Raw genomic sequence first — 15,205 nt, 5'->3', positions numbered from 1 at the left:
ATTCCAGATTATTAGAGAGAGGGATTATCGTCTAATTTAGTATTTACTGCCAGTCCCATCCTCCCCACTCTCAGTTCCCATACAAACACGTTACTTTATTTCTTTTGTCGTTTTCTTATTTTTGTTGTCGTTTATGTGTTTTTTGAAAATAAATAAGATTACTATTGTAGTGTCTTGTCCTCTAAACTTTTCTTCATATTAAAAATTTTTCACGAAATAAATAAAATGTTATAAATATCTCCTCTAGTTAAATTTTATTTATTTTTTAATATTTTAATTATGTGACTATAAATTATAAGTATAATTTTAGTACAAAAAATTATTTAACATCTTTAAATTATTTGAAATCTAAATTATTGATATTAAATATACAAATATTAACTTTAAGAATCTACATATATATTTTCATAATTCATTATTACACTGCTATTATGTATATACTTTTTGTCTAAACTTGAGTTAAATTATCTTTTTGTTAGTGTTATATCAATAAATTGTGTAATAAATTGAAGTGAATATAACTACAAAAGGATATTTACAAAATTTTTTATAATTCAAGAAGAAATTTCGTAAAAAAATTAAAGTGACAAAACTCCACATGGGCCATAATTATGAGGATAAATCCTATTTATTTATTTTTTATTTTATTAAGGTTGTCGTTTATGTGCTAAGTATCCAATAATCTCTCTTCCTTTGCCCTCCAATTAATATTAATATATAATTATTATAAATCTTTAATACTCATTAAATAGTTTTTCTTTTTAATAGAACCACCAACTCTATCTATCTGCTGAGCTATTATCCTCACCCTCAAGTCAAATAAGTCTTTATCATATAATTCAAAAAAAAAAAACATATTAAAATAAGCAAGAACAGCCCTATATATCCAGAAGAATATCCATCTTAAAGTCAAAAATAAGTTCAACATCTACTTTTCTAAATATATATACATCTAAACCAAATCAAAATCATGAGGCAGCAGTAGATATGATATAATATCCTCAAGTCAAATAAGGTAATCTACTTTCAGTTTCAGTGCATATACTGAACTAAATTATGTGTTAGTCATATATACTATAATAGAACAAAGGGATATTGGCGGCTAAACCCCCCAAACTTTTGGGTTTGTGACAGTTAACCACCAAAACTCAAATTTTGGTAAGCTACTGACTCCGTTTCTTTCTGCTTGTCCAAAAATCATAGTTAAAGTGCGACATGTCCACGCGTACACACTTGTACACGTGGCAAATTTTAGTTAATTACGTAATATTAATTTTTTAAAAAAATTAAAAATATTATAAAAAATTAAAAAAATCAGAAAAAAAAATTAAAAATATTTTTTTTTACTTTTTTTTTTTCTTTTTCCTTTTCTTTTTTTTTTTCTTTTTCCTTTTCTTCTTCTTCTTTCTTCTTCGTTTTTCTTCTTTTTCCTTGTGGTCAGATTCGACCACCATTAATCAAAACATCAACAATTCCAATCATATTAACACTAACCGCTCTTTCCATAACCGAATAAGCCGAGCTCATCATACCATTCTGAGCAAGAATTTCAAGTATAGCACAAAAAGCAAATTCTGAGTATTGAAATTCAGATTGACCCAAAACCCATCTGAATAATCTCAAAGCGATTCTGGGTCTTTGATGAGAACAACGGAGGACTCGTACGAACAACTCGGGGTTGAGAATAATGGGTCTGAATTTAGGGGAGACCCATTTGGTGGAAGAGGAAAAAGCCCAGGGCTTTTTATCAATGGTGGTGAATAAGAGGTCTCTGTAATGGGTTTCTGAAAGTGAGGAGTGGTTATAGTGAGGGAGTGAAGAGAAGAGGTGAAAGAGAAGGAGAGAGAAGGAATTGGTGGGAAAAGGTTGAGCTTTTGAAACCCTAATGGAGAGGTTAATGGAAAGGTTGAGCTTTAATTTTAGTAATGGTGGTCGAATCTGACCACAAGGAAAAAGAAGAAAAACGAAGAAGAAAGAAGAAGAAAAAATAAAGAAAAAAAAAAGAAAAGAAAAGGAAAAAGAAAAAAAAAAAGTAAAAAAAAATATTTTTAATTTTTTTTTTCTGATTTTTTTAATTTTTTATAATATTTTTAATTTTTTTAAAAAATTAATATTACAAGAAAAATCATGAGGCAGCAGTAGATATGATATAATATCCTCAAGTCAAATAAGGTAATCTACTTTCAGTTTCAGTGCATATACTGAACTAAATTATGTGTTAGTCATATATACTATAATAGAACAAAACAAGCAAAAACAACACTAGATAATACCAACTTTGTTAGTTCATTTCAGGCTTTGAATGATTTCTCCAAACCCATTAATACTATAAATTTACCACTTTTAACAATTTCAAACAATCTTAGTCAAACGAATTGATGATCTAAGTCGTAGGTCTGTTTTTACACAACAAGACTTTTGTCAGAGAACCTCTAGAAGAGGCATATCACAAAATCATTAACAAAGAATAGATATATTTATATATAACCTTTGGATGCATTATTTTTTTGCCATTAAATAATAAATACAACGTATTATACAAATACAATAGAAACCAGAAAAGGAAAAGAAACAGCCAGATGTAGATATAGGTATCAACTATATTTCACAAGTTGTTAACTCTTCAAATTTTGTAAGATATTGTACATAGTACATACAACAACTCCAACGTTTTTCTCTCTATAATGAATGGGACTTTAAGCGACCCCACTTAACTGAATAAACAAATGGCCAAGAAAGAAACAGAAAGAGCGGCTCCTATATAAGACTGCAAACTGTGAGAAAGCCTAAAAAAAATTTAAGAGAAAAAAAATAATAAATCAAAATTGATAAGTATGTCACAACGTAGAGTCTGCTGCGTTTTGAATGATGATGGATGTCTGCTTCTTATGAAGTCTCCCTCTTAATTGCCTGATCTTGGCATCCACCCTAGCTGTGAATCCGATCTTAGTTTCTTGTCTTGCTTTGGATCGTTCTCTTGTCCACATGCGTTGATCCTCGAGATCTTTCTTGTAGTATTTAATTTCTTGGATAATATGGTGATCCATGGGATTGAAACATCTTTGGAAGGATATGTGAGCTAGGTAAGGGAGATTACAGGCAGCTGTTACTAACAGGGTCGATGACCAAAAGAGAGGTGCAGGGCCGAGAGCTTCAATCAAAATCTTGAATGCATTGCCTGAGTAAGTCGGAGACATCATGCCATAAAGCAAGAGAAACAGATACCACATTGCTATGCTGCCCCAGACCAAGAGGTGTTGGATCCATGTAAAGTGACTCATTGTGAGTGCAATTTGGCAGTTCACGGCCCATATGATGCAAGTGAACATGGCGGTTCCCATGACAGTCATGTCAGCCGTCTGGCCTCCAGGACGAAAAGCTTGGTCATAGAATATGATAATGTTGAGGAAAAAGATTATGAGAGAGGAATAGACACCGTTGCCCATCCACCCCAATATTCTGTACCAGTCAAAGAACAAGTTTTTCGGTCCTTGCTGATACAATGCAGGGAACTGTAGAAGAGATGATCAATAAGTATAATAGAAGGGTTACCTGAAAACGTACACATACTTTCTAAAGTAAAAACTAATAGAACTAACCTGTAGGCAGACCTCAGATGACACATCTTGTTCAAATACTCCAAGTGAAATGACTGGCAATGAGGTAAGAATGACGTTGAATGATAGCATGTACCAATCATCGTACATTGATTGCCCAGAGAAGCCCGTAAATGCCTCGAAGTAAAACAAGGTGAGACCAAATGCAATATTTTTGTAGAAGAAATAGCAAACCTAATGCCAAAAAAAGAACCTTTGTAAGAAAAACTTTTACCGAATACAACCACCTTCCAATTTGTTGTATTTATAAATCTTGCAAGTATTGAGCAAGTTAATTTTAGTGGAGAGATGCAGGTATTAACATAAAAAATCAAAAACATATGATAAGCACATGTTTACTACCATCTGAGCAATCCTCTTGTAGCACCAATGCCCATGAACAACCAAAAGTCTCTCCAAGAACCGAAACTGAGCGATAGAAAAGTCACTAGCCATTACAGCCTACAAACAGTTAATGAGATTTATTGTAAATACAGAAATATACATTGTTTCTAACAGCAGAAAACAGGATGTGAACATTTTAATGTCAATGAAAATAATTATAAAGACGTTATTAAATAAAAAGGACTCAGTCAGATATGGCACCAACCTGCATACCTTCAACCCCACTGATCCCAACCCCAATATCAGCTTCTTGAATCATACCGACATCATTTGCACCATCACCAATTGCTAAGGTGGTTTTTCCGGTTCCTTCTTTCACTAACCTTGTCACCTGATTAAAAAAGTAACGATCAAAATGAAAGATTGTGAGTAGTGCGCGGAAAATAAACAAGAGAAAGATTTGTGTGGTCTTGAAACTGACAAATGAAAATCTTAGGATAAGTAAACCTAAACCTTACCATTGCCTTTTGTCTAGGAGAAACACGACAACATATAACAGATGCACAGTCGACTGCTAATCCCAAGAAAAGAAGCTTCATATCATCCTCTAAAGCATAGCTTAAAGTTTTCCCATCAATAATCAGTGCAAATGCAGCATGAGGATCTTTCTCTAACTTGACCATTCTCGAGGCATTAGTAATTTGATTGAGAATGTTCTCTTTCACAGCCTGTTCATTGGCAAACAACAAAAAGGTCTAACCTAAAATGAAACTAATCTCCAAAAAACAAAAGCACCTACACTTTTTAAGCAAAATATATACCTCTTTGCTATCTTGGGCTAATGTGTCTGAGGTAGCCGTTGATATACAGATCCTCTTCATGCCCTGTCGCAGTAAACTACATGCATACCTGAATCATGAAACAAAATTACATCTTTTGTTATAATAAATCATCTTAGATTTTGTCCAATTTGAGAAACATGAACTTGGAAAAATGTTATGCCTAATTATTGATTAGAGACAAACCCTATGTTTATTGCAGTTTCCATCTTATCTCCTGTAAGAACCCAAAGTTTGAGACCAGCTTGTGCAAGTTTATCTATGCACTGGGGCACCTAATCAAAAGCAAAAGAAATTCAAGTTAAAAATTGATTTTCAAGGAGATGTTATAAACAAGATAAGATAAAGAGTTCAATGCGCATACTCCTTTTTGCAATTTGTCTTCAACAGCAGTAGCACCAACAAGAATCAACTCTCTCTCAATCATATCCGATACTTGTTCAAGCACAGTTTCTCTATCAGCTCCCATGGATGCTTTTGCTTTCTGAAATTCATTGTTCCAAGCAGAGTACTCAGACTCCTCCAGCTTTCTGTAAGCAAGTGCCAATGTACGCAACCCAGCTTCTCCATATTCATTCAAATGTTTAGAAGTCATTTCTTCATACATTTTCCCATTCTTTGATAGCCGCTCAAATATAATGCTGTATATATTAACCAAAGGATAATGCAAATGATCAGAGAGTTAAAAGTTAGAAACCAAGCAACTTCTCTTCTTTTTCCTATTGAAGGGGAGATATAATCAAGAATTGTGTCGCTGACCTGTCAGCACCTTTGCATAGAAGAAATATTTGCCCATCTTCATCCCGCACAATTACTGACATTCGCTTCCTTTTGCTGGTGAAATCCAGCATGCTCAGAATTTTGTACTCCCTATTAACAAGGAAATGTTCAGATATCAGGAGAAGGAAACACGATATAATAGAATGCCCAATTGAACAGCTGAATCACATTCTTACCTTTCAACAGAAGAGGGATACCTTTCCCGGACAAACACACTGGACTGAGTTCTTTTACAGAACTCGAAACCAAATTCTCTTGCTGCAACAAGAAAAGCTCCTTCATCGGGTGACTCTGCTTCATAAGTAAGAACACCAGTCTCTTCATTTAGATCAGGAATTGCAGTGTGGCAAACTCCTAATATCCGGAAAAACAACAATAGGACATCTGCATTTGGCTCATTCAACCAATTTCCATTCATAAGACGGCTGTCTTCAAAGCTAAATCCCTTTATGGCAGGTTTATGGTCCTTTCCGTAGGTAGGAGTAACAACATTCTCCAGCTCTATTTCTGAAGCCATCTTATTATCCCATGAACTAGGTGCACTATTTTTCGGCATAGGGAAGTTGGAAAACTCATCATCGTGCTCTCCGAGGTCAATAGCCATTTGTTTTGCTGCAGCAAGTTCAACTTCACTTGAGCGCACGCCATATGGAGAGCCAGCAATGGAACACTTTAGGAAGTCCATCTGATTGCAGGTCAAAGTACCTGTTTTATCAGAGAGGATGGTGTCAACCTGACCCAATTCCTCATTTAAATTTGATGTCCGTGCTTGAGCAGGATTCCCAGTCTCTTCACAATACATGTGAATATCTTGGTTAATGAAGGTGGCTTGTAAAACCTTCACAAGCTCAATGGAAACATAAAGGGATATAGGTATCAAATATCCATACAGGATGAGAGCGGTAACTAGATGAATAAGTCCTGCCAAGGCAGGTTTTTCCGGATTATACATATCTTCAGCATTTTTAGGTTGCAAGTACCATGCATCAGGCGTGTGCAACCTTGTCTTTATAGCAAAACCAATTGAGCTCACCATGGAAATAAACACAAGCATGCTGAAAAGGAGGTATATTATATAATCCATCTTTTTCTCTATTCTGCTTCTTTTTGAAGGTGACTTTGTTGCATTCTGCATGACTTTGCTATCATGTCCAGTAAATATCACCACCCCATACACATAAGCTGTATTCCTCAGCTTCGAGTCTCTGAGGAGAATCTGACTAGGATCAAGAGGAAAAACCTGACGGTCAAGATCAAGATTACCCACAAAGGAGTAGAGATTGGGGTTCGGGTCTTCACATTGGATTGTACCTTTGAAATCTTTGAAAGACTCATCATCATCTAAAGGTAAAGTAACTTCCAAACATCTTTTTACCTTCAAATTTGTCTCACCATCTAAGTTCATAGTCTCCACGTAGCAAATCCCATCCTCATAACTTGAGGATAACAAAAGTAAATCTGCAGGAAAGAACTGATCCTTTTCAACCTTCAGAACATCTCCAACTGAAATCTTATGCCAGGGCCTGTAGCCAAAAACACCACCTCCTTTATGAACACTCACTTTCCGAAGATTGACTTTCATATCCTGCAAAAACCTACGCCAATCTTCCAAAGCTTCCTTTGCCATACTAAGCCCAACAACAAAGGCTAAAGGAGCAATCATGCTCACTGGAGAGAATGGAGAAACGGCCGTGAGAGAGATAATAGCAGCCAAAAGAAAATATACATTGGCAACCCGTCTAAACTGTTCAAAAAGCGCTTTGGGCAAGAACGTAATGGGATTGTACTTGGTGGTTGATATAAAATTAGAGCAATATTTCAAAGGCTTCTTACGATGGAGAAGAGGTTGATTACAAAATATAGTTCTTGAGTGGCCAGGACCTGGGATCGGAAGCGGGCCATCTGTTGCAGTGGCACTTGGCCGGAGGCAATTGAATGTGTACAAGTTGCTCTGCCGGAGCTTAGCCCTTATCCTTCCCCTCGTCATCTCTCACCAGTTTCAACTCAAAATAAATTAGAGTTGGTACATACCCACCTGAAAGAATACCCAAATCTTCGTCTCCCCTTTTGGGATTATGGCAAATTTCTCTTTCAAAGGCCCGATTTGCAGAAATCCCAGATTGAATTTTCACAAATTCCTGCAAAACAATACCATTGTATTATCAAACCCAGCAAGCAAAATCAAAAGTAGTGCATCAAAATTGAAATGCAAAAATAAAGACTTTCAAAAATAAATAAATAAATAACGGGAAGGAAAAAAAAAAGAGAGAGAGAAAAGAAGATGAAAAAAGTCGCCTCTTTGTTGGAGCTATAATCTAAATGCGTTGTATACCCAGATTTCTAACTTTTTCAAAACTTCAGATTTGAGTAATGAATTAAAGTTTTAGCCAAATCTGAGAACAGACAAAATTTGCCTAGATTATAGATACATAATATAAATGAAATAGAGTGGAATGTAATCCTACTTACTTTTCCATCCTCTCTAATTAAAAAAAAAAATCCAAAACCAAAGAGAAAATTATGAAAGTTTTTTAAAGCTTATTAAGAATTTTCCAAACCCAATACTGCATTAATCCAAAAAAAAAAAAATCTAAGAAAATTTATTTAGAGCTGTAAAAGAGAGAAAATAAAAAGAAGAAAAAGAAAATTGTACAATGTCCAGCTCAAAGAGCAATCATAAATTCAAGTCCACAATCCTCGTACCAAAAAAAAAGCCTTCAAATCAATTAAAACGTATTCACATTAAAACGAACAAAACTAAATCCGACCCAGAAAACAAAAAACAAAAAACAAAACGGGTTACCTGAAACGAAGAGGCTCATTCATGTCAATGACAATACAAAGACAAATTATCCTTGTCAGGGGCGAGGGAGATAGAGAGAGAGAAGGGGGAAGGGAGAGAGAGGGAGAGAGCTAGGTTGAGGTTGCAGATCAATGAGGAAGGGAGAGAAGAAAGTGTAGAGATAAAAAAAAAAAAAAAACTGAAGAAAAGAGAGATTCTAGAGAGAGAAAGAGAGAGACAGAGAGAGGACAGGGGTTTAGGCAAAAAAAACATAAAAGAGAGACTTTCTCTCTCTTCGTCTCTCTATCTCTCTCTATTTCCCTTTCTTCTCTTTCTCTTTTCCTTTCTCTTTCTCCTTCTCTATCTCTCTCTCTCTCTTTCTCACCGTCCTGAAGTCTGAGCCAATGCCAGGAAATTCCGGGCCCTCCTTTTCCTATATTTATATTATTATTTTTCCCACCCGATTTTAACCTATTTTAATAAAAAAATAATTAATTTTTCTCAATAAATTCTAAAATGGGAAAATTAAAAGATTGGTCAGGGCAAACTTGAAATGACCTGGCAACAAGACTTTCTCTTTATTTAATTTTTTTAATTCTTCTGCAGCCAATCAAGAACCAGTCTGTCCCACCTTTTTGACCCCACAAACACCACTGTGGGTCCCGTTCATCCTACGTGGCCAGTCTTCTGCCATCTTAGTTACATTGTAAAAAAATAAAAATATAAAAATATATTTTGGATTTATATATTCTGCCTTACTTTGTCGAGAGTTTTTTTTTTTCTTCAAAATTCTTTTTTAAAAAATGAAGGAAAAAACACCTACTCTTTTATATGATTGATTTTACATTAATAAATTAAATGCTAGGTGTGGCAGATAGCTTGTCCTTGAGACTATATCCTATAAGAAAGAGCATTGCCATCCATGTTGCCATGAATTGTTGTGTTATAATTGATTAATGTTTTTTTTTATAATATTTATAGAAATAAAATAAATAAGATTCAATATTAAATTATACTTATAGTTAGGAATGCATATTTTTCTTACGGGGATGGACTCTGTGGGGACTTGGCCCTGATAGAGCGGGGATTCCCCATCTAAATGGAGAACAGGGCGGTGACGAAGATTATTTTTTGTTCCCGAATGTTAAACGGGGCAAGAATGGGGATCACACTCTCCATCCCGAAAGGAACCCGTTTAGTATTTTATCTTATATTTCTAGTAATGTTTTATAATTGGCTAATTAGGATTTTTGCCCCCTGAACTTTGACATGTACCAAATCATGCTCCCTGAACTATTAAAGCCATTGAAAATGCCCGTTGATCTATTGAGATTGTTGGATTTAAGGACTTTTGTCTAATTTTATTTAATTTTACTATTTCAATGATTGTTTATGTACTAAACCATGTTCCCCAAGCTTTGATATCTACCAAATCATGCCCTTTGAACTTTGACATGCACTAAATTATTCCCCCTGAACTTTCATCAATGTTAGACTTTTTTACTAAAATTAGAAAAAAAATCCTTAAATCCAACAATCTCAATAGTTCAGGGGACATTTTCAATGACTTTAAAAGTTCAGGGGGCAAAAATCCTAATTAGCCTTTATAATTTATAATTTATTTTGTATTTTTTTAGTACATTAGTATTTTTTTTTAATGAAGTTAAAGTTGTGTTTTGGATAATAATTATTTTATTGAATAAAAATTAATGTGTAATATTTTAATTTTTATGTAGTTTAATATTTTTGTACATTATAAATTTTATTTTTTTATTAGGAGATTCCTGTCTCGTCCCCACTCCTATTAGGGATTCCCCGTCCCATCTCCGAGGGAGAATAAGCAGGGATGGGGATTAAAATCCTTAACGGGGATGTGGACGGGGGAGCACAGCACTCCCAACCAATTCCCCGCTCCATGCGCATTACAAAAGTATAGTTGCCTTTTAACATTTCTCTATAAGAAATATTAAAACCATTCAAGCTTGCCTAACACCGTATTTTTAAGTGGTTAGTATTTTTTTTATATTATTTATTAAATTAAAATATGTAAGATTTGATATTAAATTATACAAATAATAGTATGATATAAGGTGTTCCTTAACATAATAACTTTTAAAAAATATTGTTAACGAATTGCAAATACCACCTCAAAGTAGTTTTGTGTATTATTGGTGACTTATAACAATACTCATATATTATTCAATTCTCAAATATTCTTGTCCCTTGCCACGTCATCTTAAAAAGAAAGAAGAACTCTTAAGAAAACCTCTTTTTTTTTTGTTAAGAAGAATAAGAATGATGTTGAGAGATTAGTTTAGATCAAAAGAATTTAGTATATGATTTATTTATTCTTCTTCAAGTGGATAGTTTAGTATTAATATCATTTTCCCAGTGTTTTTTTTTTAGGAACTATTTGACAATAAGGGGATGATAAATGAATTAGTTTTTTTAAAAGAGAGAGGATAATTAATAAATCTAGCAAATAGAAACAACCCTAGAAGTCAATGATCTTTAAATGAATTGGAGTAAGTTAGATCAGCAATCTTTTTGTATGATTTCAGATCTTTATTATGTTTGATACTAATATATGATTAGTAAACAAATATTCTAATAATTAAAAACTAACACAATAATGTGTTAAGGTTTAGTTGTTTGCATTAATTTTTTTAATGGTAGTTGTTATTTGTAGTAATGGAAGTTGTTAGTTGTTACCTCATAAAGCATTTTCAATGTAGAGATGTTAAATAAGATGTGTAAAATTATATATTAGTATTTTTGTTAAAAATGTTTCTCTAATACTATGCTAAATTTCTGTAGAATTTTTCACAAGCTAAAAAGTTAAGATATATCATTTTATTAAATTTGACACAAAATTAATACATATTTTTTATTTATAATATTGTCATTGAGCATTATTAATAAATAATTTTTTATAACATTTGTGAAGTTAAGTGTGAAACTAAATTATATCTATGACCACTTTTTGATAAATATTTTTAATTGCAATATTATATCATTTTATTGAAACACTTATTATAATTATTTTTAATAATGTATATTTAAGTTATTACTTATCATTAATAATAATTATTTTTTTAATGTCAATTTTTATCTTAGATCGGAGCACAATAAAAAAATGGTGCTAAATATAACATTTACATTTTTTTCCCAAATTTAAGACATATTTTTACATATTCTTTTTAGGGAAAATCTTAAAAATATCTCCTCCTATATTCGACCTAAAATCTAGGTGAGTCTCTCTCTTAATTTTTTTTTTTAATTTACAATTTACATTAACAAACTTATAAAAGCTAAGATATTTTTGGGCAAATCTTTGAAAAAAGAACAGAGCATGTAATGTGTGTGTAAAATTGTGGTGAATGGCCAAACATAAAAGATAATGCCCATGTACATGATCATGTATTTGGTTGATTGAGACCATTTCTTGTGTTAGTCAAAATCCATCAAAACAAGATATGAATTTATAATGGGTATGTGTTTGTCTGCATGTAATAAAATCTGATGACTTTCAAAACAATTCTAATGCGATTCGCCAAATCATCGGACGGCTGTCAATACACTATTTAATTAACAACAACAATGGTGGGCCCCACGATCAGGTCTCCCACTCCACTCCACGTGGTGAATTTTCCAGCTATTAAAGCCAATCACGTAAATTAAACACTTACTTTCTCATTAGTCACTCCATAATTTTTTATGTTCAACTAGTTTATGTGGCCTGCTCTTAGTTAATCATAAAGCTAGGGCATATTATATTTGATTAGTAATATTTTTATAAGGAAATGATTTTGTTTCGTAATTGTACTTTTATGAAATATATTTTGTGATGTACGATAATCGTTAATGAGGGAGTTATTTGATCTGAGGCTGAGATTGATCTAAGTGCAATTAGAGTTAAAAAATAATAACGTACACTGACACTGATCTAATGTACTCTGAGACTCATCTAATGTAATATAAAATACATTCCGTAAAAGTATCACGGAACAAAATCGTGTGTCATTATTATTTATAAGTTGTTGTTAGATATATATATACATATTTTTGTTATTAGATATATATACATATTTTTGTATTTATGTTAAAGATTTGTGTTGATCAAAATATATAAATACTAAAATCAGAGACACAAACCTTTTATTGAAAAGGTGTCAATATAACATGTTCAAAGTTTACTTTATTAATTTACACTCTTTATTTTAAACCAAAATGAACAATGGTAGACACAATGATATGGATTTTTCTTATTGTTTCTTAACTGAAAGAAACATATTTGCACATGACATGCATTAATTATAAGGTTTGTAAATTAATTATCATGTAATGTTAAAAGACTCGACAATGATGAATATATTACAATCATTTTTTAAAGGAAAATTTGCGGCAAAAGTCCCCAAAAAGTTCACGTTGATACAGATTAGTCCCCAAGGTCCAAAAATAGCGGCAATAGTCCTCAAGGTCACACTTTTTATTTGTCCGTTGGTCTCCAAGTTAACAGATCCGTTAAACCCAATTCAAATGCCACGTGTCGAAATATTATTGGTGGATATTATTATTTTAATTTAAAAAAATAAAAATAAAAATTAATAAATAATTTTAAAAAAATTTCTTTTTTTTTTCTTTTTCTTTTCTCTTTCTTTTTCTTTCTTTTCTTCTTCGTTTTCTTCTTCTTCAACCCAACCTAATCAGCCACAAAGTGTGACCAGAGCACCACCACAACCCACAACCCCAACCACAACCACATCCCGACTGCTAACTCCGGCCAGCCCTAACCCCACTCCAGCCCCGACCCCACAATCCCAACCACAACCCCCGACCACATAGATCTCGATGCACAAACCAAAAAGAGGGATTTGAAGGAGATTGCAGGTAGTTTTTGGTCTGTAGCTTCGATTTTCAGCAAAAAATTGCAGAAATGGAGACAGAAGCAGAAGATGAAGAAGCGTCAAAATGGTGGCAGTTTAGCCACATTGCCAGTGGAGAAACCAATCGGAAGACAGTTTAGAGAAACCCAGTATGAGATCGCCGACTACGGCTTCGGTCGTCGTTCCTGCGATACTGATCCTCGGTTCTCGCTCGGCGCCGGTCGAATGTCGTTGGATGCGAGTCGTATGCCATTTGACGACCCAAGATACTCCTTCGACGAGCCTCGAGCTTCTTGGGATGGTTACTTGATTGGCCGCACATTTTCCAAAATGCCCACCATGGTTTCGGGGCTGGAGTGAGGTTAGGGCTGGCCGGAGTTAGCAGTCGGGATGGCTGGGTTTCGGGGCTGGAGTGAGGTTAGGGCTGGCTGGAGTGAGGTTAGGGCTGATTAGGTTGGGTTGAAGAAGAAGAAAACGAAGAAGAAAAGAAAGAAAAAGAAAAAGAAAAAAAAAAGAAATTTTTTTAAAATTATTTATTAATTTTTATTTTTATTTTTTTAAATTAAAATAATAATATCCACCAATAATATTTCGACACGTGGCATTTGAATTGGGTTTAACGGATCTGTTAACTTGGAGACCAACGGACAAATAAAAAGTGTGACCTTGAGGACTATTGCCGCTATTTTTGGACCTTGTGGACTAATCTGTATCAACGTGAACTTTTTGGGGACTTTTGCCGCAAATTTCCCTTTTTTAAATAAACAATTTTATTAATTCATGGGATAAGGGTAAGTTAACCAGGTGGATTTAAAATGTCCCTTTCACATGTTGATGATTTTTTTTATTTAATTTTAAAATGTATATATTTCTATATTTATTAAATTATTATAGGATAATGATTTATTGATTTGGACTGACATGCTCTTCGGTAATTCGGTTGCTTGCAATTTTAATTTGTACACAGGGGGACAATAGTATTACAATGACTGGTCAAACGTTCAAAGTTTGAGATTTTTGTTTAGCCTAACACGCACAAAATACAAATAAAGTTATTTATTACAGAGAAAAAAAAATATGATATACTTATGAAAGAAAAATAAATAAATAAATAAATAAATAAAGCATAGGTATCAATTATTTATAAAGTAAGGAATGTCTATTAATAATATAGCCTGCCCTATATAGCATTATATTTTATTTATTCATATGATTAGTTGTTATTTTGAATAGCTCACTTGTATTCGTTCGATAAATAAAATTGTTATTTTGATCTTATATTTAATAAAAATAATTGGTGAAATATTTTATTTTTCTTATATTTCCTCCAATATTTTTTAAAGAAAGAGGTAAGTAATAATTTAAAATGTTGAAACTTGAAGCTTTACTAAAGAATTTTAAATAGTTAACTTTGAGAAGACAAACATGGATTTTAAGTGTAGTGTAAGGATTAAATGTTATAAATCACTATCAAATTTAAGTAATTGGATTATATATTATTATTTTTTTCTATATATATTTTGAAACAGGGATTGTACAAATTTAAAATTTCTTTTTATTTATTTTTGATTTTTGAAAAAGAAAAATGAGAAGAAAGTGAGTTGAGAAATAGTAATCCTAAAAATTCGTATGGTAAATATTTGCTTTGAGAAGAAAGTGAGTTGAGAAATAGTGGTACGGTAAGAGAGAAAATGAAGTAAATAAAAAAATTAATTATGATTAAAAAATGTTTAGATAAATTTTAAAAATAATTTGCCTTTATTTTTCAATTTGATTTTTTTTAAAAAAAACAAGTATATTAATTTCTTTCATTAAAAAACAGAAAAATATTTAAATAATTCTTACCAAATGCAAACTTAGAGTATTTTTTTGGATAGTTTGAGTTTTTTCTTCTCAAAATTTTATTTTTAAAAATAAGAAAAAAAAATACTTTTTGAAGTTGTTGAAACACAGTCGCGTTTGCTTTTTTCTTTTCTA

General features: G+C 32.6%; 1 protein-coding gene across 2 annotated transcripts; it reads right to left on the bottom strand.

Annotated features, from left to right (window-relative positions):
* Nucleotides 1-2,582: 2,582 nt before the first annotated feature.
* On the bottom strand, nt 2,583-8,770 carry LOC115707009 (probable phospholipid-transporting ATPase 4). 2 transcript variants are annotated; one of them, XM_030634804.2, is made up of 11 exons: nt 8,364-8,770; nt 5,737-7,698; nt 5,540-5,650; nt 5,145-5,421; nt 4,967-5,055; nt 4,763-4,850; nt 4,460-4,696; nt 4,207-4,332; nt 3,960-4,058; nt 3,600-3,791; nt 2,583-3,512 (listed from the first exon to the last, which is right to left on the bottom strand). In XM_030634804.2, the coding sequence occupies exons 2-11, from the start codon at nt 7,545-7,547 to the stop codon at nt 2,838-2,840; spliced, it is 3,705 nt and encodes a 1,234-aa protein (XP_030490664.2). In that variant the 5' UTR covers nt 7,548-7,698; nt 8,364-8,770; the 3' UTR covers nt 2,583-2,837. The 2 variants fall into 2 exon arrangements, with proteins under 2 accessions (XP_030490664.2, XP_030490665.2); XM_030634805.2 differs by having other exon boundaries at nt 4,460-4,669.
* Between the last annotated feature and the right edge of the window lie 6,435 nt (nt 8,771-15,205).

The sequence above is a fragment of the Cannabis sativa genome, chromosome 1 (assembly GCF_029168945.1).
Source record: "Cannabis sativa cultivar Pink pepper isolate KNU-18-1 chromosome 1, ASM2916894v1, whole genome shotgun sequence".
In the NCBI taxonomy this organism is placed as follows: Eukaryota; Viridiplantae; Streptophyta; class Magnoliopsida; order Rosales; family Cannabaceae; genus Cannabis; species Cannabis sativa.
Note: the sequence above shows the minus strand (reverse complement) of the source record. Positions and strands in the feature narration are given on the sequence as shown.

Excerpts from the sequence above, each read along its gene's own strand:
- LOC115707009 (XM_030634804.2), bottom strand. The coding sequence starts at position 7,547 with ATGACGAGGGGAAGGATAAGGGCTAAGCTCCGGCAGAGCAACTTGTAC. Across the intron at positions 5,056-5,144 it reads AAGACAAATTGCAAAAAGGA|GTGCCCCAGTGCATAGATAA; the intron begins GTATGCGCATTG and ends GCTTTTGATTAG. Across the intron at positions 4,333-4,459 it reads CTCCTAGACAAAAGGCAATG|GTGACAAGGTTAGTGAAAGA; the intron begins GTAAGGTTTAGG and ends TTTTTTAATCAG.